At 35.3% G+C, this 26,065-nt stretch overlaps 1 protein-coding gene across 1 annotated transcript; it reads right to left on the bottom strand.

The window, feature by feature from the left end:
* Positions 1-12,918: 12,918 nt before the first annotated feature.
* LOC149257400 (uncharacterized) lies at positions 12,919-17,973 on the bottom strand. Its single transcript, XM_089414266.1, has 6 exons — positions 16,480-17,973; positions 16,207-16,283; positions 15,390-15,426; positions 15,036-15,261; positions 13,947-14,037; positions 12,919-13,691 (listed from the first exon to the last, which is right to left on the bottom strand). Exons 1-6 carry the CDS (start codon positions 17,333-17,335, stop codon positions 13,428-13,430), a joined length of 1,551 nt encoding a protein of 516 aa, XP_089270392.1. The 5' UTR covers positions 17,336-17,973; the 3' UTR covers positions 12,919-13,427.
* Between the last annotated feature and the right edge of the window lie 8,092 nt (positions 17,974-26,065).

Raw genomic sequence — 26,065 nt, 5'->3', positions numbered from 1 at the left:
GAGAGCAGTATAGCACAAGCCACTTCACTCCCACAAACTGGAGAAAGATGGTTTAAAAACCGATCAGTACAAGACCAACAGTGGAAGCAAATCTTAAAGAACCCAGGTATGGATACCAGCATTTTTACAAAAGGGATTCCTGTTACTTATGTCAAGGAAGAATGGACAACTTTACTGTTATTAGTGCAAAAATTCTTTACTTGTGAGGGAAGGTTTGGAGTTTTATATGTTTACCATGCCAAAGTCATGATGCATTTCTTAGGAGATGATATTAACCTTCCATATTTTCTACTCTCAAGTCTTAGAAAAATGTGTTCAATTGCCCAAAGGAACCCAAGAAACATTGAACCACATCTGTATCATCATGGTCTTGTTAAGATGCTAGTTGAGGAACAGTTGAAAGCAAAAAGAGATACCTGGGAGAAATTTCTTGTGAGAAACCATTTTGAAGAAGCAGGAGAAACCTCTGTGCCTAGAAAGAGTAGAAGAAAAAGAAAAGAGGCTACCCCTGAAACTGTTGTCCAAGAGGAAACTGTCCAAGAACAGATTGAAGAAGAAACTGATGTACATCATTCTGAACATGAAATTGATCCTGAACCTGCTATGGACATTGATCAAACAGCTCAAGGAATCATCACAGAAACCCTTTCAGAACTTGCCCAAGAAGTTGCTCAAAAGAGAAAAGGGAGTAGGATGAAACAAAAGAAAGATAAAGGCAAAGTTGTAGCTAAAGAAACTTACGCTACTCCTGAGAACTCTAGTGAAGAAGATACTCAGCCCTTAGCACAAAGAATGGCCAAACTCAATGAAACTGCCCTTTCAAAGAAGGTGGAAAAACAAAAGCAAAAAGCACAAAAAGAAAAACAGAGCACCACCACCGTGAGAAGGAGCAGCAGGTTACAAAGAAAAGTGGGGGCCACAAAGGGTAAATCACTCATCATTGACTTGAGCACACCTGAAAAGGTTGCTACAAGTCCTGACTTTGAGAAAAGCTCTCCACACGCTGAGTATGTTGACACCAGTCCTCCACGTGAGGAAAGTCCTTTTGAGCATGAACCTGAATATGAACATGGATCCGAATTTCAGTATGAGCCTAGCCCAAAGCGTTCACCAGAGGTTGACCCTGATCAGCAGAAAGTTTATAATTACCTGGAGACGCTAGAACAAGCAGTTGTTGGGCCAAGTACTGCTCAACCTTTGGAGCAGCAAGTCCAATCACTGAAGCAGGAAATATTTGAGCTAGAGGTACTAAATCTCCACATCAAACAAGAAAATGAAAAACTGAAGATACAGAGCAATGTGGACAAGATGGTTCAAGATAACACCATGCTTCATATGGGCCTGTGGCAGAAGGAAAACAAAAAGCTCAAGAAGAGATGCAAGAAATTAAACAGAGCTTTGATCAATCTGAAATTCAGGTGTTTGATGAAAAGACCAAGAGTCAATGTGGCCACACAGAGAAAGAAGAGAAGGCTGGATGTCTTAGCAGAGGCATCCCAACAGGTGGACTGAACCATGTTTTTGATTGCATGAGGACATGCAATGCCCTCGTAGTGGGGGTATGTAGAGCCTCTACTTTACACTTGATTATCCACCATTACCTACAGTTTTCCCTCATTCATCTCTCACTTTTGCCTCATTTTCCTTGCAAACCAACCCAGATCATTACATTATATGACTTTAAGCATGATTAAGGAATTTTGCTAATGTGTGACTGTTTTGTTTAGATTTTGACATATTTACAGGCATTCCGCAGCCATCTGCTGATTCCGCAGCCATCTGCTGATTCCGCAGCCATCTGATGATCCCGCAGCCTTTTTGTTAATCTCAAGGTTCCACGTGTCATTTTGCCAAATGAGCCACATGGGCACTTAGGAATCAAGGTGCTCGAGGTTCCTGTGCTATTTGTTCAGCCATCCACGTCATCTGTACCTCCGGTCAACGAGGGTCAAGTTACGGTCAACAAAGGCAGCTTAACGGTGATGCGTAAGCTGTTGGGTCACGTCAGTTCAAACGGTGACTTGTCCGTGTTACGCGGGTTGTGGGGGACATAATCCAACTCTGGATTCAATGCCCATAATGACCAGAACCTCCAGCTCATCCACGCAGGCTTATGACGTGTTATTGAACCTTAATTACGCATGACAGTTAGTTTATTTTTCAGTTTTAGCTGTACGCATTAGGCCATCTTTCAGATGCCTATAAAAACTTGCGTCTGCGTACGCTTATGTTACTTTTTTAGTTGCTGTGTTTTATGAACTTGTTATAATTTTAGTGCATTCCAAGACTCTGTTTTGATAGTGCTGTTCTAGCACTCTTGACTGTAATTTTCTGCACATGGAGTAATAGAAGCAGTGCTGTTCTGAAGTTTTCAATACCTTGAGTCTTCTTTGGGTTATATGAATGGAGGGCCCCTGTTCATGTTAGCCTTGTATAGTATTTTATGTTCAGCATTTCCTTATCTCCATTCAGCATTTCCTTTTCTTGATACATGTACAGCGTAATTTACTTTCATGCTATTTCATTTCCAGCCTTTATTTTAAGCTGACCAGCATTGTTCTTTTGCAGGTTTTTAACCCGGGATTGCTTGTGTGTTTGTGTATTTGCTTTATATCTAGTGGTAGTTTCAGTTGACAGATTCAAAGTTGCTGCCTTTACTTTATTTTCATAGCTGATTTTTAGTTTTATTTCTCAAATCTGTCTGCTAACATATGAATGGTCTCTTTATTATAAATTGTCTATCTTTTGGAGATCAGAATACTAATAACTTGCAGCTGGCTTTGGGTACTTTTTAGACTAATCTTTAACTACTTTCTAATCGTGCTTTACACAGTACTATGTGTTAGAGGCAGAGAGTTAGGAAGAGATAAACATTATCATTGGTCTTTTAAGTGATTTTTCTTACCTTTTATTTGCAGCAGCATGAATGGTGTCTAATGCCATTAGAAAGTGGTTCTTTGCTTTCAGTTCATTTTAATTTATTTATTTCCTTCAAGCTTTTCCTTTTCAGCAAGTAGTTAGAAACCACTAATCACACACCTTCACTCATCTAGAATTCACCTTACACACACCATCACTCATCTGTTCATAAAAACATCACTCCATCCTAGGAAGATAAATTAACCACAAACAACACCCCAAACGACAAAAGCTCTAAGAGGTTGCTTAAGTACATATAGTACACCTTCACTTCATCAGCTTACGAGCCCCGGGTTGACAATTAATGACATCAATTTAGGAACACTAAATTGACTAAACAGGTACCACTACGCGTAGTGACTTTTTCTCAAAAATCATCTTGCGCTTCTTTAGATTTATCACTCCATTCATATCAGTGGCCCAATCTATTCCCAGTAGCGTGGAATAGGGATTTTTGTCATCAACAATATCTATCACTTCGAAATCTGCTAGTGCACTCGCACCTTCGATATCTACAGTGATTCCCTGCAATCTTCCCATAGGCAGGATCTTTTGTTGGTTCGTCATTCGCAGTTGGATTGGAGACCATTGTAGTGCAAGCCTGCCCATGTGCTCCCATGTCTACTTTGGTATGACATTCGCATCTGATACTAGATCCAAAATTACTTGATCCATTTCATATTCCCCGATCTGCGCGGTCAATCTCATCTCCCTTCCTGTTCGCATTGTGTGCTTCCCAAGCTTTCGGACTATGCACGGTTCTCTTGGCACGATCCCAACACATCTAGTGATGAGTTCTTGCAGCCCCTTCATAGCTTTGTTGTCACGCAGCAGCTTCATGCATGTCTCCAAGAATGTAGTGAGCATCAATGGGTCCATTTCTAGCTCCAGTCTGTCTTTACTTCATGAAGTGGAGGCATCCGCGAAGCTCTTCTTAGCTTCCATGAATGTCTCCTTAGCACGCTTCAAATCAACTTCTGGTTCCTTTGTTGGAGCCTTGCGAACCCATGTACTTTCTTCGAACTGCTTACTTTTGTTATCCCCTGTCGTAATACCACTCTGGAGCATGATATTTACATTGGGGTCTTACTCGCGCTGCTCAGACCTCATCATTTGCAGGTTCTGAGTCGGGGGAGGTTAGAGTGCTCATTTATCATGCAACCTTGCTATCAACATGGGACAGTCCTTCGTCTCATGATCAAACTGTGTACAATATAAGCATGATGGTCTTGTTGGATTTGTACAATCACAGGCATAATGCCCTGGTCCTCCACAATTGTAATATATCAGCTGTCTGCGACCTCTTCCTTCAATAATCACAAAAACCTGTTTTCCTGCATCGCGAACTCGTGAATCTTTCTGTCCAACCACTTTTCAATTCCTTTCTTGGTTGGATTCCAGTGATACGACATCATACATCTCTATGCAGATCATTTTCCCGGCAACTGAACCATTTGTTGGCTTGTTGGGGCCTAACCCAGGTTCGGAGTTAATTAGCCAAACAAATCCCGATACTAATGGCCCTTTTAGCAATAGTCTAGGGAGTGCGGATTGAGGTCTCACCCAAAGTAGTATGGGAGGGTGCTAGAACCAATTTTTCGCACCCTGGAGATGTTTGATGAGTTCGACTAGTCCTTCGTTTGTCCCTACGCACAGGTGGATTCGTGCACTTTCCCATTCCTCGCGGCTGGGTACACTGCCTCCACGCAACCTTAGCCAGGGGTTGTACCGCACTCTATGCTATTACTCGAGATCTTATTTATCTTCCAATCTTGTTTAAGCACCTTCGCCTACTTAAGTGTTTGAAGTTATACTTAACAATACAAAACATTCATACAAGTGCACGCAGTAAATAAATAATATATTTACAAACTATATCAATCATGCATTAAACCAAGAAAAGATACATAGAATTATAGCAAAACTTCTCTTTATTGATTCGTCCAATGGTTACAGACCCAACTTGCCCTGTGCACTCAACTGTAGGGGTTCGCGCACTCAACGACGAATTACTAGGCCTCTGTGCACACAGCTGCAAAGCCTTCTCCTACCCTACAACCCAAAGACACACTTTACACTGCGACTCAATCACCTAGACTTCTCATACTTCTCTTCTCTTTGTTTGTCTTCTTTTACACTTAGAGCCTCGCTCTATTTATACAATCCCATGGTCCGCAGACCATGGGTAGGTCTATCCAGCCGACGTTACATTACAAAACTAGGGCGACAACCTTGTGACTCTATCATACTTTCGCATCCCGCGCCAGCAATTCGTGGAGCTTTACAACAAGATTCGGTCAAAACTTGGGCTTTGAGCCCCAAAACATGCCTTGGGGGGATTCCATGCCCAACACCCTTTTATAAATTAATAAATATTATTAAAACCCTAATAAAATATAACCATTGAGTTAATAAGTTAATAATAAATAATATAGATATATATATATATATATATATATATATATATATATATATATATATATATTAAATTGACAATTAATAAATTAATTAAATAATATTAAACTTTTCCTTTTCCTCCCCTAGTCAAATATAGTCATTTCCTTCTAGACCTGTCTCTCTATTTAACCTTCTTCCTGGATTTGTTTCTTCATCGTGTCCTGAAGATAAACCATACATAAACCATACTTGTTGATTCCAAACGCATCGACCAAAATCTTCAATGTAACTTCTTCGGAAAAAAATATTTAATACATATCAGATTAGTTTTACAATGAAATAAAAACCATTCACATACAACATTTACAACTAATAAAGTATTCATACGTTAGAAGAAAATGAGTTGCAAATTTATTTAAGCTTATGATTTAATATTAAAAAAAATATTTTTTTTTTATATTTTGATTTTTCATAATTTACACAAGAAAACGAAATTTATAAAAAAATATTTGAAATTCATTTTCCTTTTATATTAACTTTGTATAAATATAACTTTGCTCAAATTTTCCACTTACAGTCTACACAGTTCCCTATATGAAATGTAATTTGGAACGATAGATAAACTAAGCAATTTCTTTCTGGTGCAGAAGTTCTAAGTTTTTGTTTTTACTACCCAATGTTTTGCATAAAAAATTAAATTCAATAATAAACTTGTTAAAATAATATATATTAATAAAAAATTATATATATATTAGTAGTATATTTTTATTTTTTTCTAATCATATATAAATATTTTTAAGTATGGGGGATTACGCAGTGCATTATATTAGATATCATTTTTTGGGATTCAACTGCGTTAAGTAAGTCATTCAAACGTATGACCATTTCCATGAGAGGTAGTCGTAACTGACTAATTTATCATATATAAATATGTATTTGCTAAAACTTTCTATTTATTTATTATACATACTTTGCGATGTGCATGGCAATTTGTAACAATAAGGAAACTTTTTACATTCTCAATATTTAAGTTTTAACTTTTCCATTCTTCTAACTAATATTTTACTTAAAAACAAAAATGAACCTTTCAAAATAACATTTATTTATAAAATATTAAATAAAATAGTAAGCATGCAAATTTTATAGAAATTTTATATATTTACGTAAAAGACAATTTTTTTAAGAAGAAAATGATAAATAGGTTATATAATCTATAAAATTTATGATATAGAAAATTTCACTAAAAATCATGGTTTACTTCAAAAAAAATTGTTCAAATAAATATTAAAATGAATGTAAAACTTCAACACCTCAAAAATTTAGATATTTTTATATATTATATTTTGGTTATTTATAGAATCATTGTAACATTAAAGTATAACTTATATTCTCTTTTTAATATTAAGGTGGATTTATGTCTTTTTTTATGTCTTTTTTTACAATGTATTTGTAGCATTGTATTTGTATATTACCTCTTACAATGCATTGATTTCAGCATTACATATGTATATTCGATTTTGTAGTGCGTTAATTCAACACATTCTTTTATAAATAAATAAATAAGAGTACTTAATAACAAGTAGTGCGTTAATTGAACACATTCTTTTGTAAATAAGAGTACTCAAAAACGACGTGAAAATAGGTTGGGAGTTGTAGATAGATGATTAAGGATAAAATGGAAGAATATATTAGAAATATACTAAACAAAAAGAGATAGTGACAATATTAATTGTATGTATAAATGAAAGAACAAAAAAGATAGAATCTGTGAATGGTGTCTATTAAGAGCATATCAACAAAATTAGTTACTTTAACCAATGAAAGAATAACAAAAACACCATGGGAAAGTAAATTAAAAGAAATTATGAAAATTAAATTAAAAAAAAATAAATGAAAAAAAGTTATTTGATAAGGTTATACATTTATTTGTAATAAATTACAATATTCACAATTATATTAAATATTTTTCAAGATATTGTAGATAATAAACATTATAATATAATAATAAAATATTATTTTATTAAGACAAATAATAAATTTCTTATTACAATTAAAGTTAAAATTTAGACTAATGTTTATTTTAATTTTATATAATGATATAAATTTCTTAATATTATTCTTTATTAATAATATTTTTTGAGGTCCCCGAGTCTCGATGATGGATGACAATTACAATGCATTAAATGCCTCAATGAATTCCACCCCAGAATGAATGAACTAGAGTTTTGGTGTCACAATTGGCACGCGCTCCATTCCGCTCATCGTCTAAGACAAGGAGTCAATGAAAATCCCACCCTCCCTTAACATTTATGTCCTGAATTGGCTTGGCATACTCTTGCAGCATGGTGATTTGAGAACTATGATAAAATCCATAGCTCCAGAAAAAAATGAAACTCTAATTATTAACAACTCAGAAACGATGGTAGAATTGGGTCAACAGAATTGTGGTGGGAGTTGTCGCACACATGTTGTGTGATTGTGGGTACCCCCGCAGAGGTGGTAGGGAAAGGGGAAAGCCTTCCCTCCCACCCTAACATGGACAGGGTGACAAGAATTTTGATAGTAGCACCCCCCATTATCATCGTTGAATGATAGCTAATGCAGAAGCTCAGGATCTTCAAATCATGGAGACCACCTTTGGGCTTTGTAGTATCTTCTTGGCCACCACTTTGGGGACTACAGGACATGAACATTTTGCTAGAGGAAAATTTTCTAGATCTTGACTTTCATCTTCATCATGCTAAAGCTACACCACAAAGAGTTGTTGGTACCCTAGGCATGTAGGTTTAGAGCTCCTCTTCCCCTTTAACTAATATTGTGAATGACTCTACCCTACACTCCCCTGTTCATATAATCATGTATCACGCCACACTTTGCAGTCCATTTCCCAAGCATCAGTAGCCACATGGAGAGATGAAGACATGTCCTATTGACCTAGGTCCCTTAAGAAACAAGGATGGCCACTTCAGCACTACATTACCAAAAATAAAACAGGAGCCTTTGTTTCTAGAAGAAAATGTATAGAAAATGGAATAGCACATAAAATGGTGCTTTGTAAAACTATTATTGTTTCTCATTCCAAGAAAACAGTTTCTCCATAAAGTTTCTTGAAAATTTTTTCCAAGAAATCTCATTTTGGTTCTCCTTAAACAAGTCATTTCTTATGTGCCTCCAATTTATTTCATTTTTAACTAGCAAATAAATTTAATAAGTTTAGTTTGTATATATATATATATATATATATATATAGTTTTAGTAGACTACAATTAAATAGTAGATGAATTTATTGTTGCATATTATAATAGTTGTCAAGTGAGAAGATGGTGGTTTATCACCATTCTTGTTACCTTCTTCCCTTGGAGAACATTCTCCTCTTGGAGGTCTAGAGCTTTCACCTTGCAATTTGGTATTCCTCTCTTCATAGAGGATTTTGACCATTTTTGCTATGTCTAAGAAAGCCTTTCTAAAAGCCTTCACATCCTCTAACATTCTTTCAGGCTCTCCTACTTGGGACATGATTTGCTTGAAGCTTCTACTGCAATTTGAGGTAGAACTTGGTGGCAGAGATTGTAAGAATCTTGCTCTCCTTTCCAAAACCTTCACCTCACTTGAGCTTCAAGACACATTCACTTGCAAACAACAGTCAATTACTCCTTGCACAAAGCAAACCTGGGCTCTGATACCAACTTTATTTGAAATTGGAGCAGATTAGTAATGTTGTGCTAATTCCCCATTCAGAATATAAAAATGTGCTTGAGGTTTGTACTCCAAAATAGCAAGTAAAAACATGAATTTTATGTGTGTTTACTTAAGTTAATTTCATGAAGAAAACTTAAAACATGAAACCAAAACAATGAATGGAAGCATGCATCAATCAATGATACATTGGCCATTAATAAAGGAGTTCACCCCTCCTCGTCTACATCTCCTTGGATCAGCTCTAAAGGCATGAACCCTTTTCATTAGGCTCAAAATTCTTCAGTAATAAAGAGTACATAAGTGTTCTGACAAAAAGAGTGGCTAGTTTTCTCTTCAAGGAAACATTCTTCTGCAAAGAACTCTCACTCTAAACACATGAGAACCTATCATTAGTCATGAAAAAATCAGCAAGCTAAGGGCTCTCAAATCAAGTCTTCATACTCCCATTTCCAAGAGCATAAACAGTACTACAATCCACTTGAAGTACTTAAACAAGTCTCTTTCTCCATACACATATAGAGAAAAGAAGAAATAAAGCTACAAAACTAATGTAATGGCTACTGCAAAAAGCACATGGAGGCTGAAAGACCCCTGCAAGGTCATCTCTATCTTCACACTTCTCCATAAACTGAATCAACACTTTGGTTGATCATGACACCCACAGGCTTCACTTTGCAAAAATCCTATCCAGAAGTGTTCCTTTGATCCTGAAACCTATTCCTATCAATTCAAAATGTCCAAAAATGGCTATCTAACCTCCTTTTACATCTCATTTGGTTGAACATTGCCTTAGTTATGGCTTCTGTCAGTCTTTCCACAATTTTCTCCTCCAAATCTGGCTTTAATGTCAGTTAAATCCATTATCTAGAGTTAAATTTGGCAGTTCCATTGAAATCGGCAGTCCCGCCATCTTTCCTTCCTATCTTGTAGTTAAGGCCGAGTGGTCACATACAAAGTGGTCAATCCGGTGGTTAAGGTGGCGGTTTCGCAGCTCTGCCACAAGTCGCAATTGGTGAACTCCAACCACCGACGAATAGTCCCAAGCCCAAACAACATGCACTCTGTGATACACATACCTGTCGGGATTATAAAACACAACATATAGCATATTGCATCTGGGGACCCCATCGCAATCGCAATCAACACTCTCCCTCGGCAGATATCAAAGTCCATACACTACGATAGCAATGGACCCGTCAGGGTTATAAAATACAATGTATAACAATATCGGGTCTGAAAGTCCCCCCATCACAATTCACAATTAGTGGCAGCCAGGGTGTTACTTCATGCTCCCGCTGCAATGTATGATTGTGATTTTGTCGTATCGCAACTGGGCTTCGCTGGGGCTGATTCTCCTTAAGCCACTCCTCTGTTTTTCTCCTATATGCAATATGTGGGACCCAATGGCAACTTGCCAATTGGCACTTCCCCATTCGCTAGGACCTTTGCCATGTCATCCAATCCTCCTATGTGTCCAAGTCAAATCTGAACTTTAACTTGCTCTAACTACTGCATACGAGCTCGGATTTGAGTGTCGTTCACACCATTGGATTCAGAATAATGATCTCTTCAATTTGAAGCTAAGATTATCAAGATTCTGACACTTTGATCTTTTGGCAAATTTTGAGCTCCTGATCATGTTGCAACACAATGTTGAAGACATGCTTTATAACACCATGTAGCCTACTAACCAGAGCAATGGCTTTGGAATTGGCTCAAGCTTGACAACCATTCTAGAAAATGAGCCTAAAAATATAGATTATTAGTTTTATTTGCATTTTGCATAGAATTTTTTAGAAGTAGCTTTTGAGATATGCTTATAGTTATAAGAATACATGTAATTGTTAGTACTGCAAAACTCTTATTCTTATAAATATTTTCATGTTTTCTAGCATCACTAATTGGCTAAATTTTCTGATTTACTTTCAATGTAATAGCAAAAGAAATATTATACTCTTTTCCTTCACTAAACCACTATGACTAAATGTGATCATTACAATTTCACCTATGTAAACAATGAATGTTTTGTTTTATGTTTTTCATATTTTTCTTGTTTTTTATCTCTCCTCATTTCTTGAATTCTAAACCTCCAAACTGTGTTTCTCGTCTCATTGTCATTTCTCATTCCATTTCCTGTCTCATTGTCATTTCTCGTTCCGTTTCTTGTTTCTCATTTTTGGTCATTGTCATTTCTCATTCCTTTTCCCATTTTTCATTTCTGGTAACATAGCTTTAACAAGCATAATGTCGCACATACCCCTTAGCTGATAGTGCAACCAACGATATCTAGTCAACATGCCTCCATAGGGCACCCCCTCACTGACGATGAAGAATATTACAAGCCTACCCAAGTGATTTGGGAAGACCCTTCAAAGTGCTAGTTGGGAGAGGAACGCATATCGAGGTAGTTTTTCATGCATCCAGCATAGTGTCTGAGCATTTTTTGAGTTCCTTTCCCTCTGATATTTCATCTAATGATGCAAAGAACTGTCTAGAAGGACATCTAGCTTCTTCTTTTTGGGATGATGTTTCCTCCTATTCTTTCATTCTTTTGCCTTACAACCCCTCACTGTGGTTGGTATATCTGAGGCCAAAAATCTATGCTCCATGTAATTTTTGTACAATACATATAATACGAAAAGTTTCAAACTTACCAAAAAAACAAAAAAATGGAAATGTTTAAACTCTTTATATATCATTTAATAAAAAAAGTTGTAAATCATATTTATGCAATTTAATAAAAAAATTTATAAAATAAGTCTATATTATAAAATTTAAATAAGATAATTTTTTTTGTTAAAATAAATGTTGCTTTTATTAATCTTTCCATTTCTTCTTCTCGTTTAAGAAGTATAATCATTTATTTAACTTAAGACATATATGCGATTTTTGATATCACAAATTACTTTCAATTTTGGGCTACTGTACCTCACTTGTACCAGATGGAACGAGATGGAATGGCCCTTGGGAAAGGCTTGATTAAGATTGAAGCATTGCAAAATCCATTTTAAAAGAAGTGATTTTATAGATTAGAGACTCCCATGTCAAGTGTGATAAATTTATTCCTAAGAATGTGAAAACCAACTGTTTCATCTACAAAGTGTATAACAAGTTGTGTGAACTCATTATATAAGTTAGTCCCGGCCATAATATTGCATGGAAATAAGCAAGTGCAATGGTATCCAAGTATGACAATGGGCTATTGCTACAACATGAAAATAAACGAAAGTGCAATGGGATCCAAGTATGACAGTGTACTGTTGCCAAAAGGTTTTAACAGTGTGAAGCATTATGGTGATGACCAGAAAGGGATGGATAACATGAAGATGCATAAGCTATGGGGAGGCGCCAGTTTGAGAGGCACCAAAATGAAACAGCTTCTGTGCAAAATTTTGGAGGTGTGCAACTTTCGTAATATGCTCAAGTTAAAAGAGAAGTATTGTAAGCTTGTAACCAGGGCTAGAAAACCAGGAAACCTTTCTTAAAAGTGGTTAAAATGTTGAAATCTTATTTACAATAGCTTCTCTTTAGCTTTATGTGTTTCTCTGCAGATGTTGCAGAGTCAAGGAATTGTTAAGGAGAATTACCTGACATTCTAGAGATTGGAAAAGAGCAGTGGATGTTAAATACTCTTCTTTGCTAAAGAGTAGAGCCCGTAAATTGGCATAACTTCTAAAAGAACGCAGTTCAATTAGTTGTGAGTGACTAGCTATATGTTAATGCCAATTTAGATAATAGACTCTGATATCCTCGAAGCTAAAACCAGAATTAAGTATTTCGGGACTTAAGTAACATTGATGTTCATAATGCATGCTTGAACCTTGCGTTCTGGGATCCTGTCTGCTTAAGCATTTTATATTTATATTCCATATCAGGCTGCATCAATCTTCGAGTGAGTCAGACTCTTCCAAAACAGACTTCATAAAGAAAAATTTGGGTTCATTGACAAATACACGATTGTGTCACAAATGTTTGATAGACAATATGCTAGCCGCTTGCCATCTTTAGGAAAACGTGCTGCCAGCCTAGTTCATACACAATTCATATCAAAACCTTGATGCTACATATACCATCATTTCTTTGCAAACGATTTTGAAACCATTTGACTTTGGAACCTGAAATGTCCTTTCTTTCTTTGCCATGAGATAAAACAAAGGACTATCTTCAAACCACGTATGTAAGTGACTGTTGCAAGCAATAATTTCAGCATTATAGTTTTACCAGTTGAACCTCACGTAGCTCTGTCTTTCTTCACTGAGTACAGGCATTCAGTCTTCGGAACAACAGTCTAAAACTTTCATTAATCTTTGTATCGGCTATTCTGCGCATTCTCTTGACATGGGCAGCAATCCTTCATGTGGTTTCTACTTTATAACACCATCCACTTATCTGTTTCTCTCGTACTCTAGAATTTAGCATTTAAGAAGAGGCAACTCTTGTGGGCAATCAGAATGTTCTACCGATTGCCAGCCTGGTCTTCCTAATGTGATGTCCAGATCAGGAAAGCTGGCAAGCTTTGGATTTATCAGCTGTGAATTAGAAACTGCCTGTGGCTTTATTGTTAAAGTACTGTTGGGAAACTGTGGAAGGTTGTTCTGTAAATTGTCGTTCACATGTGGTTTCTGCTCCAACCTCCCTATGTAATGATGGTTTCCTTGATACCCACTAAGCTCTACCTGCAACCAATTGCACCAGGTGTCCATAAACATCAATATCTTGAGTTTGTTCATATCATTTTAAATGTCACAGCACAACACATCGGAATTGGAAAGATATTTATAAAGAATTACTGCTAATATCACACATAAAGCCATTTCATCGTATGTATATATAAAATGCAATTACTGTATCGTTGGAAATGCTGAGAAGCTGGGTTCCTGCAACTTATATTTTAATTCTCAGTGTTAAATGTTAAAAAAGATTGTGCACACCTCATTTTGATCGATAGAACTCCCGGTTCGAGGTTGACATAAGCTACTCACACCTGAAGGTAGTTGCCAGTCTTTAAATAGATTTCTCGACCTGCAAAGAGGAGTAGAGTCAAATTAGGAATAAAGAAGAAAATACAAATGTCTATCTTCTTCAACACAATTCACACTAGACAAGCTTAAATACAGTCGTATTTGAACGAAATCTTAGATGAATTGTCGTACTCAAGTACACAGTTGTGACTATGACTAAAGGATAGGCAATGTAAGTCATTGGCTCATTATATGACTGTAATAGGTCTGTATTTATATTTTTTATTATTATAAATAATAATTATCAGCTAAAAAGGGTGAGATGAAAGTCAAAGATATTTGAGCTCGAGCATTTTCAACCGGTGAAAGTTTAATTTTCAACGTTTTAGTGGTCGTACAGGAAGATAAGAATCCCAAGCAAACTTATTACCATACATTTTGAAAAAATAATTTAATTTTATAGAATATATTTATATTAGTACAAATTAATATAAATATAGACTAGTATATCATTTAATTTAGCGTGATCTACTAAACTTGTAAATTTTAGGATTAAATTTGATTTTTAGATTAAAATAAAAAAAATAAAATTATAATCTCAAAATTTTTCATAAATCATATTATTTTTGAAATATTAAATTTATGATACCATTTTAACAATTAATGAACATTACCAAAATCTTTTTTGTTTTCCTACCTTCTAATTCAATATGTATCCTAGATAAAGTTAATTGATTTCGGAACAAGCTATCTAATCTGATTTGATTAATTACTCATTCGCCTGATTGATGGGCATTGTTAGCATCTGCAGCCATTAATCCTCTTTATAAAACACCTGTCTTCCCAATAACTGTTATCTGTAGTGCCATTGATCAACATAAACTTAGTTGTTGGGCGAAATTTTATAGCTCCAGGCATTCTAAAATGATTGACAGGATGGCATTCATGGGTGCAAGGGTATTAACAAATTCATCACTCAAATCGTTCTTCAAAAGACGCCACAGATCAAAATGTAAAGGTGAAAGGATATATATAAAATGAAATGTAGAGCACACTTACCTTGAAGAAAGATTGTTCTGCAAATTCTGATAGTAGTTCTGCTGATGTTTCTGTTGGTTTTCACTGAAAGGGGTCGCAGGCTGGCGCGCTGTAACTTGAATAGGGCCAAGTTCCATCTCCCCATTGCAGCTGAAAGGTTTGTTATATTGTTTTGAAGAAACCCTGTAAGTGGCCATGAAATCTTCCGACTTTTTCGTCGATGTAACTTCGAATACATCACAGGACCCTGCCATTACATTACCATAAGAACCACACGCATTAATAATTTAATACCAACCATGGAAGAAAATCAGTCCCTAATACAGCACACGGCCCCATTAAAATGCAAAATAAAATAAAGGAACCTGAGATCACCTGCAGGTTTATCGGTTGTCTTCAGTGTTCGATACATCTGCATCCAGAGAAATAAAGAGTGCAATAGCCGACATCAGTACTAATCATTAATAACTTTTATATCTTCACCATCTGCAAGAGTACCTTCCATCATAAAGGCTATTTTTTACTTCCAGAAAAATGATTGAAGAACAGACGAGGAGCCGTGATATTTATCAAAACACGTAGAATCAAATCCACTAGGGTCAAAGTATATATTTATTATACTGTAGATCAAGACTACTCTATAGCTCAAAGCGGAGGAGTGCCTGTTGCCAATAGGCACGAACTGCAATTTTTCTTCTGTAACTACTGTTTTTCTCAGCTAAAGACAAATCGTATCTTAATAATTAACTCAGACATTAGTCCCAGTACTGGGGTTTGTGCAGGTTATGTGGGAAAGTTTGTCATTTCGCAGAGCTCCAGTATATAATCTCCTATTTCATCGCTGAGTTCGTACTCTTTCTGAATCGATCACGGGAATCGGTCTTGGAATCTTCAACGAAGCATTATCTCAAAATATAATTACAGAGATTAGCTCTCCCAAACACTAAAATAAACTTGTTTTAAGTTCAATGTCTCAATGGGGATGGAGGGCACGGTTAGGGTTAGGTGAGTATTGTTTGTGATAATCAGGATCATTACCCATGTCCAATTATACGATCTGTTTACACTTTCTGTTTGTACATTTCAGATTCTTGAAGCCATAGAGTTAATGCATCTGGAATCACAAGTTTTGATAATATTTTTATGCTCAAGGTTAAGAAAATTAAAGTGGGAAAGAAGAGATGAAGAATACCTGTAAGTGGCTTTTTACATGGGCAAGAGTGAGGTCCTTCACATTCATAAGCTCCAAAACTGACTTGGGAGTTGCCCCTGAAAAAAAATAACAGACTTAGACCCAAAAGTGAATGAAAAAAGGCTGATGCCTACATTTTAATTACAGGACCTTTTCGGTCTCAAAAGTGAATGAAGAAAAGCTTATGCCTACATTCTAATTACAGGACCTTTCAATCATGAAGAACCAGTGTTTCATTCCAGAGAAAGTAAAACTAAACTAAATATGACGTACTTTCATGGCCTCCAAGAAGTTCAACCGCATGCACAAAATGGGCATGGAGTGTACTAGTCCAACGCATTCGCGGGGCTCTCATGCTTCTTTTGCTAGGTATCTTGGACATAAATCTTGATCTAAATACATTTGACTCAGCCGGTGATGGCGCCACAGCCGAACTAGGAATCAAGCTGCAGTTCTCTGAAGAAACTATCTCTGAATTTCTATTAATATTCTGATCTGCCTCCATCAATCTACTCAGCGCTTCACGACGCTGATTTTCGATATCTCGCCCTAATCTTTCGATATATCCACCGGCCAAGTCCCCTATTCTGGCTTCAGATTCCTCTCTAAAGCCTGGAAAGCCCAGCGATTTATCCACTAAGACCATGCCATTGTTCTCTGCCTTTAAAGGATTATTAATCCAAACAGGTCTAATCCCATGAACCAGACTTAAAGAATGCGGCGCCGAGGTCGTGGGATCGAACCCTAGCCCTCGACCTTCATCCTCAAGCCCAGTGGGTTTACTCTCGCTTTCCAGGTGGTTATAATCAATTAAACGACCGGTATTGGGAAAACAGAAATTGAGGGATGTTGCATCTTCTTGACTCCTGTCGCTCCCGCTGCTTAAGTTGGTTATAACAGAGCTCTCTGTGAGGCTCGTACTGTTATTAGACTTAACTGTATTTCTTCTCCTCCACAAGTCCAAGCCAATAAGATCCCGCCCTTCTGCGCCACCACTTGAGGTAGTTGACACTACTGGCTTGCTATTTGGGGGCCTTATCTGCAGTGACAAATCTAGATCACCACTACATCTAGTGACGACTCCACTCGGTCCTGCTCTGATAGTGTTGATAATTTCTTCTTGCAGCATGATTCCTTTTGTTCAGTACGAAAACCTCCACCCAGCCAACTACTAATTAATGGCCTCCAAAGAAGGCTTGGTTTGGTTTGCCTTGGTCGGTTTCAGCCGTGGGGACACGACACTACACTACTAGATATAGTCTGGACATATATTTATAGACACTACACAATAGACTGAGTGGGGGATGGTACACAAACCACTACATAGAAAAAAACGCAGAGACCAACATCAAGTCCCCCAGCTGCCATTAAAGGATACCGATTGGAATATGAAGAAAAATCAGAGTCAGAAACAGTTTACATATATGTAACTAAAATGACTTCATACTTGTGAATTTACAGGATGTCACAGAGAAGCCAGCCAAACCATGGTGACCGAGGAGAAATAAAGTACTGCCAGACACGCCAGTGAAAAGAACATAACCCACAGCTGCCCTAAAACCCTACCAGCATGGACGATCCAATCCTTCACATAACGAATATACCATGATGGGATTTTTATGTCATTCCATGGAAGAATTTTCTCCCTGAAAATCTGGCTCGCTATGAGTTGCAAGGAGTCATTATTAATGAAATGACTGAGCGATGGTCACATGTATTTGTGGGCGTTATCTTTATCCCCTTCACATGATTCTTTTTCCGTTGACTCACGTTCTGTGTAAATAATTGAAGGATTTAAGGAGCCAAATTAATTTAACCCAAGTTTCAGGTTCCAAACCCTCCCTGCCCCCACTCAGGGCCTGATGGTTACAGGTAAGGGTTTTTATATTTATATATGTATTATTGTTTTCCTCTTTTTGCACAATGCCCGTTAGTCAGCGCTTTATGCGGTCGTCTCCCTCTCTCTCCTCGGGAAGCGGGGAGGAATTAACCGTAGCCTTTTTACCAGCAGCGCGAATTTAATCCTTTTTGAGGCGTCAAAGTAAAAAGGCGTCCTTTCTTTCTGCAGGTCAAATGGTTGGGCGCAATTTCCAAGAACCAAAAGGAAATTGATTTTTCTAGATGACGATGTATATTGGTTAGGCCAGGGGTCGAGGCTGGAGATGTAACGATACAAAAAGGAGAACAGCTTTCCAAGTAGTTTCATTATTTTCTCGCCTTTCACCAGTGTCGGCATGCATTCATACAAATCCCTGACATGGCTTCCCCTACTTGCCTTCATACTTTTTTAAATGAGAGAGAGTATTCTTTATTTGGGACTTTTCTTGCATTGCTCTTGTCTTTGTCTTATCCCTTGGAAAGAGCCTACACAATGGTGTTGGCTTACACTCCCCTAATTTATATCTATACTTATCCATATATATATAAAGTATATGAATAAAATAATAATAACGTTTCATTTTGGAAAATTTTCCAAGTAAATAATAGAATTCTTTGTAAATTGTTTGATGAAAATATTTTTATTTAAAAAAAATAATGGATTTTTTTTATGAATATGTTTTTTTTGTTAAGCATAAATAGTTTTAGGGTATACTCCAATTTATCCAAGCGTCAGAGGTATTTAGCACGAATTAAAGTTTATCTTTTTGTCACTAATTAGGTAATTCCAAGTGAGTGGTTTTTCTAAAATAACACTCATGAGTCATCCACGAACCTTTAATGGTTGTTGTCGCTGCTAGTTTGACAACTAAATTATGATAACTTTTCAGGCCATTTCAAAATAAAAGAAAAAAAAATTATTTTTTTTTCTTTTTATTAATTATACCTAAATGTAACTTGTCTAAAGACACAACGATATTATTATGAATTAATTTAAAGTTAAAATTTGTATTTGATTTTTACTTAAAAATTATTTTATGATAAAATGAATATATAAAAATATGTGACTTTAGTGGGTCTATAATAAAGAGTTTATATTTAAGTCACTTTTAATAATTTAAGAATAAATTATATTGGATTTTATTATTTAATTGGTTTTAAATATTTAAAAAAATAATAATATTTTGTTTATATCGTTAAAGGATTTTAACTGTAATAGTTTGGTGAACAATTTGTTTCTCCAATTCAACTGTTCTAGTCTCTAAAGACATATTTTACCTAGCTCTTTATAACATTTATAAAATAATGGTATTTAATGTAATGATGACAGCCCATATAATCAAAGTTACCAATTGCCTAAAAACTCTATTTAAAAAACAACATATTTTATTAATTTAATAATTTTGTTAATTTTTTAATTTACCAATCTTATTTTAATTATTCTCCACAACCAAAAAAAATCTAAAAAAATGAAAATTATTAATAAAATCCAATAAAAAATAAAATTATCAATTTTTTTAATAGGAAATTATATAACTCTCCTTATCATAACTACTCAAAATTGTCTTAAGTTGATCCTCTTTTAATCTTTATAAAATTTATAAAATTAAAAAATAAATAATATATGTTTAATATTATTATCCTAGTTTTATCCAATTTTGGACCTGAAATATTCTTTTCTAATAATTATATATAATTTTATCGCAACCTAATATAATAATATTTATATTTATATATTTTGACAATATAATTTTAATTAAAAATTATTAATAAAAAAGTTATATATGATTTTATATATATATAGATATATATATATATAATTTCCATAAGCTAAAAATCATATATGGTAATTATATATAATTTCAATACAATTATAATTGTATATATATCATAACTACATTAAGGTAGTCTAATATTGGAAATAACATCCTCTTTCATTTCTAGTGGGGAGAAATGTGTCTTCTCCAAGCACAATATTCTCATGTAACTAGCAAGAAGACTTGCTTTTATAGGATTTAATCAAATGAAGAATCAAAATTTAGATTGGAGAGAACTTTCTACACTAGGAATGTCGCCTTGCTGGCAATTTTAACATAAATGTGGCATGTATGCTCCTTTCCCATTACTAACAATTGGAAATCCACAACAAATGGCGTCAACTGTGGACCCTCAAGCACTGATCCAAATTCACTTTGTTCCTGTGGCTACTTATGTGGAAGAAAAATCTCACCTGGGATAAACTTCAAAAGAGAGGCTTCAATGGCCCCTCCATCTGCCACCTCTATCTCTCCAACACAGAGGATGCCACACACCTCTTCATTAATTGCAACAATGCCTCAACCCTTTGGCATCATATAATTGCAGTCTTCAGGAAATTTGACACAACTATGGATAACATCATCCCCAACTTTGAGAATTGAAAGTGGGCACCATTTTGGAATGTTATGCTCAATAGGTCCTAGAAGCTTCTCCTTAGCTTCATTCTCTAGGACATATGGAAAGAGAGGAATAGGCGCATGTTCAACAACAATACCCTCATGATTGAATTCATATGTCAGGACACCCTTAACAAGTGGAAAGAAACTATCCACCTCCTTTCTTGGTCCGCGTAGGACTGGGAATGCAACCCATAGGAACAATATATCATGAAATATATGGGACTTTCTCCCTCATCTTCTCCCCCGTCTATTTCCAATCCTCCAACCACTCCTTCTAGTCCATAACCTGGCTCCCTCCTCTTGTGAGCTTCATCAAATTAGATTTTGATGGTGCCCCAAAAGGTAACCTCAAACATGCAAGTTATGGGGGCGTTTTAAGAAATTTTAGGGGTCAACTGCTGCATATTTACGCAGGATTCATCATACTAACACCATGGTGAAGCTTTGGGCCCTGCGGCAAGGACTACTAATAGCCATTCAAAAAAGGTATCAAAATCTTATCATTGAGGGAAATTTGTATCTCATCATATCTATTTTTATGGAAAATACAATGTGGCATCAATCCCTCCAAAGTTTCTCATAGTTCGTGCATGGCAACCAAAATTGTCAAAGTTGAATCCCTTATTTCTCACATCCATGCTTCCTTGCTAACTCATGCCGAGCATGAGGGAAATAAAATTGCAAACAAGCTTGCAAATTTTTCTCTCAGCATTGGGGATATGTTATTGGACTTAACTTGGGATAATAATATCCATCCCCTACTTCTTTCGTCTTCCAACTCCACACCCAGCAGAACCTCTCCACCACCATAAGTGTAAATGCGTGAATCTCTCCAAACAACTCCACTCCTCAATAATCCCTATGCAGCTAGATCATAATTCTACTCCTCTCTTTCTGCTAGAAGATATATCTATTTGTATATTCTCTCCATCATCTTGTCATCCTGAGAGTCTAGTCAATCAAGGTCTCTGCAACCTCAAAACTCTGAATTTGTACTATTGATATAGTTCCCCTTCGAGCCAACCAATCCTAGCCCAACTTGCCATATAATCTTCCTCTAACATAATAGAAATGTCAAACATTACTATATATAAATAATTTAATAATAAAATTTAACTATCACTAAATAAATTTAACATATGTTCTCTAATTAAATATTTGAAAACATATATATATAACTCATAAATTTTTATTTTATTTTATTATGAAAATATGATTTTAAAATATTCATTTAAAAATATATTTAAATAAATTATATATTATTAGTAAATTAATTAAAATATAATTACAGTAAATTTATTTTTAATAAAATTTTACTGTATTTATTCGATTTCTATTTATTCCAATTATTCATTTTATTTAAATAATTAAAATAAATTTTTATTATATTTATTTAATTTTCTATTTATTCCAATTATTCATTTTAGTTAAATGATTATGATGATGATGATGATGATTAACATCAACTAAGACCAAAGTGGCCTATCCGACCTCAAGAAAAGAGAGTCTAATTGTCATTCTTCAAAATCTTGTTTCTATGATCAAGGAGCAGGGAAATAAGCATTCCAAGATCAATATAGTTGGGCTGACTTAATAAGTCAAGAAGATTGGAGGTGTGACTGATGATAGGGAATTGAGAGTGGATGTGGGCAAGAGTCAGGTAGTCTAAAAGGAAGTGTTTTTCATCTTCCACCTTCTTAGTATCACAAATCTAACAGATTCTATCGTCCCAGGAAGTCTTGGGAGTAGACCACTGTCTAGTCTCACTATGAAGCTCATGAGAGTTAGTTCTAATCCTAACGATGTTCATTTTGTTCTTAGTGCTAGTCAAAATAGAGAGGTAATTCTGGTTATCAAGGGTGGGGTTGATCACCTCCATATATTACCTTAGCTTCCTTTTACTCTCTAGCTCCTTAGCATCCCACATATTGTCCTTAAAACTAAAGGCAATAGTATCTTTGATATTGTCCTTGGTTCCCATGATTATCTCCTCCTTAATCCCCCTAAAGTTGATCAACACTGAGCATCTTGATGCCACCCGTGCTTGAGGTGCAGGTGGGGGTTTTGACTAAAGTTAGAAGCAATTTTTGGGAGCCTCTTGGACTCCATATTGTGAAGCTTCTTCTTATACATCAGATATCTAAACAGAACCACACTTTCAATGGGGGACATGCCAATTTCAATCAAGAGTGTAGGATAAGGAGTATTTCCCTTGATCTTGAGGTTATGGGTTATGAATTTCTTTTGGATCATCTTAATATTTCTTCACGACTCCCTAGATATACTGCAACCCCAAACTTCACATCCATATAAGATAACCATGGTGACGAGAGTCTCAAAGAGGAACCTTTTTTTACTCCAAATGTAAAGATTGGTTGACTTACAATTGTTTTCAAGCTCATAATAAGCTTTCCAACCTCCAATAATTCTTTTCTCAATGCTATAATTCCAGTTGAGTTGATGAGGAAAGTCAATACCCTAATATTTATAAGAAGAAACCTCCTCAATACAATGGTTATCATAGACAAAACTACCATGGGTGATCTTTCTTGATTTAAGGATCATGACTTTAGTCTTATCGGTATTAACTGTCACACCCATCTTGGAGCAGTAGAATGAAGAGTCTTAAGCTTCCTGTCTAGGTCATCATGGCTCCTTGCAAGAAGAACGATATCATCAGCATAAAGCAGAAGAGTAATGATAATACCAGCAAGCTCGGTGCCTTTGTAGTCCATAGTTTCCAGACACTCCTCTAGTTTATTGATGTAAATAAAAAAAGGGTAGGGGAAAGGGGACAACCTTGCTTAACCCCGATATTGCATTTAATATCTTTAGACCACCTTTTGTTGGTCTTAAGCTTGGAAATGACAGTATCGTAGAGGCAGATTACAACAATCCGTAGTTCAGGAGGAATCATGATCTCTTCAAGCCTCTCCCAGAGCTTATTTCAGGGGACAATATCGAAAGATTTTCTAAAGTCCACAAAAAACAGAAGAGATCGGCTTTTCTATTGTGACATTCCTTTGCAATGATCCTAAGAGTGACAAGGTGGTCAATGGTCGAGTGATGTCTCCTAAAACCATCTTGCCCTTTAGCTCTTATGCCCTGGTTCTCAAGCCAAAGGCTAAGCTTTTTTTCCCGAATGAGCCCATAAAACTTGGATAGGATGTGGCTAATCATAATGGTCCTGTAATTAGAGGGAACACTTCTATCGTCATTTTTGAAGATAGGCATAATAAGGTTTTGTGTCCAAAGCTTAGGGAAGCCACGCTTTACATCCAAATTGAGAAGCTTGTGAAGATGAGGAATGAGGATAGATTTTCCCATTTTAAAGATCTCAGCTTGGTAACCTTCAATATCTTTGGCTTTCCCATTAGCAAGCTTATTAATCCTAGACTCAACGTCTTCCAGAGAAAAAATATCATCCTTAATAGGAGTGTTTAAGATGGCGCCCATGGTGTACGGAGAGTCATATAACTTCTTAAGCTAGTTATCCCAATTTTCTAGGGGGATAGAATGGTTATCTTTAGTTTTATGAACAATCACATTTTGCCAAAAATTTCTAGGCGCAACTTTATAAAGGTTGAGAACATGCTCTTGTCTCTTATTAATATATGACCTCTTCTTCCTCTTAATGAGATCTTTGTAAATACTTATATTATGGATCTTAATGCTTTCATTAGGAGCTTCTCTGATTGCTTTCCTGGAAATCCTACAATCTTTGTCATAACAAGGATTGGAGGTTCTAGTATTTTTCTTATATGAAGTCTTATTAGATAATTTGCTAATGGTGGTGGAAAGGGTAGTAGTAAAATGGTAATAGATTTGGTCAATGTTGTTATTATAAGTCACGGAGCCTAAATCCCTTCCAAATCCCTTAAGAAATGGTCAACCTTACTTCTATTGAAATTAATGTGACTTGTGCTTTCATTGTTCTCCTACATGTGGATGGTATGCATAACAAGATTAAGGGATAAAGACAAAGGTCTGTGGTCAGAGTCAAGCTCATACCCATTAGGAAGCTCAAAGTTTGTAATATGGTTGAGGACATGGATTTCAAAAATCGTATAATCCACAACGTTGCTACCCAACCCATGAAAATAGGTCATTTGACTGGAGAGAGGCCATTTATTAATACCATTACAAATAATTAGGTCTTGGGAACTACAAATTTTGAGGAGCTCGATGCCAAATAAGTTCCTGATCATGTATACATATTTTCTCTTGAATCTATTAGTTAAGTTACCATCTTCATCAAGCCACAAGGGGTCGGGGTCGGAGTTGTTACTGAACATAGTAGCTTGGTTAGTGGCAGTTCGAGCATTAAAGTCCCCATGCAAAAGGATATTGCCTTCATTCCTAACGTTATAGATGTCTTTTTTCTAAGGTATTGAAAGGACAATTCTTATCGAGGTTGTCTTTCTTATAGGATGTAGATTTGATAGGGGCGAAATAGCAGATTGCAAGAAAGATCCTATTGGTTGTAGAATCAAAGATCTCAATCCAAATGTATTGATTGAAGGGGTCAGTTTTATGAAGTCGGATGTGAGAAGAAACAATGGTCCTAATATAACAAGCTATACCACCAAAACCTTTCCTAGAGGATTTCTTATTCCAGGAAGACCAAAGAGTGAACCCATCAAGGTGAGGGACCCTGGATTTGTCATGCTCCCAAGTTTCAACAAAAAGAATAAGATCAATATCACTCCGAATCCAACTTAACATAGGACCTTTACACAATGAAAAACCACAATAGTTCCAGAAGAAAATCCATAGTGATATTATTCCCTATATACCTTATTTAAAATTGTTAACTAATTATGTTTTTCATTTTTACAAATTACTCGATCTCATTTCAACGAGATTAATTGAAATTTTAAATAAAATTAATTAAAAAAATCATTGAACATTTAAATAGAATTAATAAAAAATTTATTGAACTTTTAAATAAAATTTATTGAAATATTAATTGAAATTGTAAATAAAATTAACTAAAAAAATAATTATAATTAATATATTATTTATATGCATTATAAAAATATAAATTTTTAGTTCAGAGGTGTTTCCTTGTGGATGTTTAACAAAAAGAAATATATAATTATTTATTTATTTTTTCATATTTTGCATTTCCTTTTTTGTTTAAATCAATTTTGAAAGAAAAATAATTATAATTAATAAAATGTTTTTATATATTATAAAAATACAAAGCTAATAATACAACATATAATATAAAGAAATTATTTATCATCTTTAACGTATATAAAATAAACATAAAAAAGACACCTTAAATATTTTTTGTCTCGTTAAAATATTAAATTTATAATAAAGCTTTTTAAAATAAAGGGATGAAACTTCATTTTAACTTTTCCCTTGTTAAATATACTTTACTTGTCGAGAGAGGTTAATTCCAATATCACGCGAATCACTTATTATAGTTCCTTCATGCCTTGCGACAAGAGAGGCTACGCATAAATTCAATTTAATGCAATCCTATAATTGTCCCTTTCAAATCTTGAGTGGCTATGTGTAAGTATGTTGTTGCT

The sequence above is a fragment of the Pinus tabuliformis genome, chromosome 6 (genome assembly GCF_031772625.1).
Source record: "Pinus tabuliformis cultivar Carrire ecotype Pingquan chromosome 6, CPIR1, whole genome shotgun sequence".
In the NCBI taxonomy this organism is placed as follows: domain Eukaryota; kingdom Viridiplantae; phylum Streptophyta; class Pinopsida; order Pinales; family Pinaceae; genus Pinus; species Pinus tabuliformis.
This window is presented reverse-complemented; position numbering and strand designations above follow the sequence as displayed.

Bases quoted from the DNA above. Each gene is read 5' to 3' on its own strand.
- LOC149257400 (XM_089414266.1), bottom strand. From the start codon at position 17,335: ATGCTGCAAGAAGAAATTATCAACACTATCAGAGCAGGACCGAGTGGA. The intron at 15,262-15,389 runs GTGATCTCAGGT...ATGTAATGGCAG, and splicing joins GACAACCGATAAACCTGCAG to GGTCCTGTGATGTATTCGAA. The intron at 14,038-15,035 runs GTAAGTGTGCTC...TCCTCTTTGCAG, and splicing joins CAGAACAATCTTTCTTCAAG to GTCGAGAAATCTATTTAAAG.